General features: G+C 38.8%; 1 protein-coding gene across 1 annotated transcript in view; it reads left to right on the forward strand.

Moving 5' to 3' along the window:
• Positions 1-644: 644 nt before the first annotated feature.
• Positions 645-5,009, forward strand: part of MINDY4B (MINDY family member 4B) — a 56,013-nt gene continuing 51,648 nt past the window's right edge. Inside the window, exons 1-3 of the mRNA XM_042780856.1 lie at positions 645-751; positions 992-1,019; positions 2,662-2,829. Coding sequence (XP_042636790.1) covers positions 645-751; positions 992-1,019; positions 2,662-2,829 — 303 coding nt within the window. The remainder of the gene's footprint in view (positions 752-991; positions 1,020-2,661; positions 2,830-5,009) is intronic.

The following is a 5,009-nucleotide window of genomic DNA, read 5'->3' on the forward strand; positions in this document are numbered from 1 at the left end:
TATTATGTCAGTTCCTGCAGCTACACTTCATTTAGCCAATAGGAAAAGACATAACTTTAGATTTCCCTCTCCCTAAAACAAAACAGACCAGTTCTCCTTCCAACTGTGTGCAAGATTTCTAAATTCTACATAAGACATCTGTTAGCCAATTTCTTCCTTGACCTGCATATTACCCAGCAGTGATTGGTACAGTTTTTAGATATCAGAAGGGTACATTTTTATCCTTTGGTCTACATATTTTTGTTCCACAAACATGTCAAAGGAGACACAACAGAATAAGGAACTATCACATTCCATCAGCATAGCATCTCTCATCAACTAAATTATCCCAGTTTTGATAGAGATAAATAATTGCAATCTTTTTGTTTATAAATGTGTTGAGTTAAACATCCATGTTGTTTTTACAGTGAACAGAAAAGCACAAAGTATTCCACATCTAATGAAAGTTTAATCATGATCTGATAGCAGAGTTTACATGAGCTCAGAGTGCCAATTGTGTGGCACGATCTCTTTGCTGATCAAAAGTAGGGGTGTCACGCTTCATCCGGCCAACTGTGCCAGCCATTTCTCTTCTCCACAGTCAGAATTCTCTCCTCCATCCTAATAATTTCCTTCTTTCAATTCCTCACATTATCCGAACAGATATGGAGGTCTCAGGCCAGGAACAAAGCTCCCAAGAGTTGGATTTGGAAGAGATAACCAGGAAAATGTCATTTCTTTACAAATGGAAGGAAATCTTCAGTTGTCACAGGTAAGATGTTCTTATTTTTTCATTTCTCTAGAACCAGAGGTATTTCAGGTGTTTAAGTAATCAACGTTTATGCTTCCTACATGAGAAGCCTAGGTTATAAATTTACATTTTAAATACTTCAAGGTATAACTACTTTGTGGAAAGAGACTTCCCTAGGAAGGATAGAGTTTGGAGGAGTTTGAGAGTGTAAGGTTTGAATAAAGTGAGTAATTTACTTGATGTTTTCTCTTCCACTTATAGGTTGGGAGCCAGTAATACAACTCCTCAGGTAATTACTTTTCTCAAAGTCATTGTGTTTTCCTCTAGTTGCTTCTTCAAACAATCAACATTAACTGCATAATCTGCCTTTGTTCTATGCACATAATGTCACTCGGGCACACGTGTGAAAACATGAAACTAGAAAGCCTGTTGAAGATCTTTTCTTGTGCTTTCTTTTTTATAAAATCCTCTTCCTATCTTTAAGGGCTAATTGTCATCACTGAGAGCACTATATGGTTATTATTTAGAAAAAAAAGTGATATTAGAATCTAGAGTTCCTACCTTGTGCAATAACTCTAGCTTCTGACATCCAAGTGCTCCAGGGTCCCTGGTGAGAGGTAGTTTTGAAAATAGTTACCATCCTTATTCAGCTTCTGGGGGAAAAGAGATAAAAATGTTTTCCTGCAACATTTTCAAAGAATAAAGGGAAGATTACTGAATCTCAATTTTTTAAAAATAATATCGTTTAAAATATGTTGTACAATATAAGATGAAATATATTTGACTATACCCTGAAAAGCTTAGAAGGTAATGGACTTTGTATTTGAGCTATTTAGTTCAACCACTGAACAAACACAACACAAAGTATTAAGAGTGATTTTCCTGGCACTAGTATATGATATGATAAAATACTCAAATTATTAATATTATAACACTAAAGTATCTTGTTCCAAGTAACCTGTGATCAAAAGTCTTATTTGTGCTCAAACTCTCTTAGCCATAGTCTAAATTAGAATCAGGGAGATAATACTTCTATTTTAGTCTTGGGAGTATTGAAAGGAGGTAGCTGTCATGTAAGGGGATAGAATATTCAAAAGATAAAATCATCATTGAAAAGAAAAAAAAAAAAAAGCCAAGTTATGCCTTACACAATGTGGGGAGAACCTATTGCCACAAATGTAAAGATTTCCCATCTGATTTACAAAATGCATCTTATCCTGTCAGTGGTCTGTGATTTGGATGCTGTGTTTCAGAGATAAGAAAGCATCTTCACCTCCAGCAATCTGGAAAAACTAAGAAGGCAATTTTCTTCTTGTTTCAGCTACAGATAGGGCTGATTTGTTTCATGACATTAGGATAGGGGTTAAGTAAATTGAAAGGAGAGTTGTTTCTAAATTATATTTAAATACCATAAGCATTGATGAAGAAAAGTAAAAATACATTTTTTTAAAGATGGGGATTTTTTTTTAAAGGAAGAATATTATTATACTCACTTATTAGGAAACGGGAAGCTGAAAGAATTAAAAGGAGATAACCAGAGCTGGTTCATCACCCAGCTAACAACATAATGAGAAAACCTCATGCAGCCTGGAAAAATTCATTCTGCGTTTATAAACTGTGTCTTCTCCAAACAAGACACATTGACATTTACATTCTTCTCTAAACATAATTTCAAGTTAAGGTCTTGATAGCATTAATTATGTTTCAATAGTTACATTTAACCTCCAAGTCACATGAAATTTATGAGAGGCCCCCTTTGACACAGACACAGGGATTTCCTCTTTCTTTTATTGCTATTTATCACAAATTTCAGACATCTTTAAATGTGAGACAATGTTTTCTGAACACTGGTACTTCAGAGAAAGAGAAAAAGGAAAAAGGTCATCACTAGCTCTGTTTGCTTTGTTTTTGAGAGGCAGCGTTTTGCACAGAATCATGAAGGCAACCATATGTCTGCTAATGAAACTGAAGGTGGAACAGGGAAACCTCAGCCAAAAGGACAAGAACATTTGCCATCAAAGAGCCTTTGTTCTATTCCCAAACCGTCTATCATCTCTTCAAAACTGGGCGGCTTTCCTATCTCCCTAGCAATGGCCATGGTAAGTATAACTTGTCAATTAAACATGAAACGAAACCTAATCTTCCCAAAACAACAAGGCTGTGGAATCTTATCTGTTGTCATGTGAGAATATTATTGAAGATAAAACTACAGACAGTTGTCATTGGTAAAAGGAGAATATAATTAAAATGACTTATTTATGGTATTTTTCAAGGACACTGGTGATGTTGCAGTCTTTCCCTCCCAAACTCTGAGAGTCTCTCTTTATTCGCTTCCTCAATTTGACATTTAAAATTGAGGGAGTGGGTGATCAGAATTCAAATAATTCATTATATAAGGTAGGATTAGGACAAACTTTCTAAGGGGCTAACCAGAGTGTCACAAATACATAAAACAATGTCGAACCAAAGGACCCTGCCTGCGTGTGGAAAGGAGAGAGCAAGCAATTGTCATGTGCCAGTGGTGGAGCTAGGGGGACTTTTGCCAGGCCCAGTCTCAGGGTAAGGGACTGATTTCAAAAAGCATTTTCTGAAGTTGTCAGCTAATATGCAGATTTGAAGAGAAGCCAACAGCTGAGGATCCAAATGGATCTCAAAACTGCTGGTTCCAGGAACCATTTGATCCATTCAAGACTTGACCAGGGTGAGGTCGAAGGAAAGAGGCAGAAACTCAGCCAGGAGAAAAAACTAGATGCTCCTCATTGGATCAGATAGACCAAGGCTGGAAACAGATGCCTTGGCAAATGTCCAAAGGACCAGCTGTCATGGTCAAAAAGGCATGACTGTAAACTGAGGCAGAGGTCAAGCTGAGACGGAAGTAACAGCTAGAATAAGAGATCTCACCAGTTGGATTTTAAATCATATTGAGACTCAGAACATTTCAAAACAATTTGCCCACATCCTTCACATCCTTCCAACCCCACTTACATTTTAGAAGCTCAGGCAGAGAATTCTCCTTGGGGTCCTACAAGCAAGAGTTGGGGAAGCCACTTCCTTTCAGAAGACACCCTGACATACATTGTGGTATGTTTGCAGAAATAATCCAGGAACACCTTAGTCATCCAGGCAAAGGCCCACATTTGCTCTGCAGTCAGAGCCACAAGGCATGTAAAATTTCACAGTTTATGTGCTGAACACAAGGACCGTAATAGGAGGAATGTGTGGAGACTGAAATCCCTTGTGTGGAACCCACACAAAGCCTTCATACAACATCTCCATCTGTTTTTTTAACACAAAGGCAGGATTGACTCTGACTGCAGTGTTTCCCACCTTCAGTGTAACCTTCCTTAAGCACCTCAGACAAGACAACCAGATATAGAGACTGCCAATACCAGTGTCTATTGCTGTCAACTGGATTCTGACCCATGGCGACCCCATGCGTGGCAGAGGAGAGCTGTGCTCCATAGGGTCTTTCAATGGCAGATTTTTCAAAAGTAGATCACAAGGCCTTTCTTCCAAGGTACCTCTGGGTAGATGCTAACCATTCAGTTAGCAACCAAGCGTGTTACCCGTTTGCATCACACAGGGACTCTAGATATAGGGACTTGTTGTTAGTTGCCGTAGAGTTGATCTAACTCACAGTGACCTCAAGTATAGAGTAGAACTGTTTCATAGGGTTTTCAAGGCTATGATCTCTCAGAAGCAGATCACCAGACCTGTCTTCCAAGGCACCTCTCCAAAACCAAAAAATCAAACTCACTGCCGTCGAGTCAGATCCAACTCATGGGGACACCACCTTGGGTTTCTGAGGCAGAACCACTACAAAAGTACATTACCCAATCTTCCTTCCGAGGAGTTTGAACCACCAGCTTTCTGGTTAGCAGTCACATGCCTTAGGTGCTACACCACCAGAGCTTATAGGGACTGAAAACCAAAAAACAAACCCACTGTCGTAGAGGTGATTACAATTCATAATGACACTACAAGATAGACTAGAACTTCCCAGAGGGTTGATAAGGTAAACCTTTACAGAAGCAGCCTGCCTCATCTTTCTCCTGGGAGAAGCTGATGAGTTCAAACAGCCAACCTTCAGTTAGCAGTCTAATTTTTCTGCACTGCACTACTCCAAAAAAAAAAAAAAAAAAAACTTCACTGCCTGCCATTGGGTGAGTTCCAACTCATAGTGACCCCCATTGGGTTTCCAAGGTTGTAAATCTTTACAGGAGTAGATTGCTTCATCCTCCCATGGAGCAGCTAGTGAATTTGAACAACTGACCTTCTG

This window comes from Orycteropus afer, unplaced genomic scaffold (genome assembly GCF_000298275.1).
Source record: "Orycteropus afer afer isolate SDZICR_OR568_19922 unplaced genomic scaffold, OryAfe1.0 scaffold00066, whole genome shotgun sequence".
In the NCBI taxonomy this organism is placed as follows: domain Eukaryota; kingdom Metazoa; phylum Chordata; class Mammalia; order Tubulidentata; family Orycteropodidae; genus Orycteropus; species Orycteropus afer.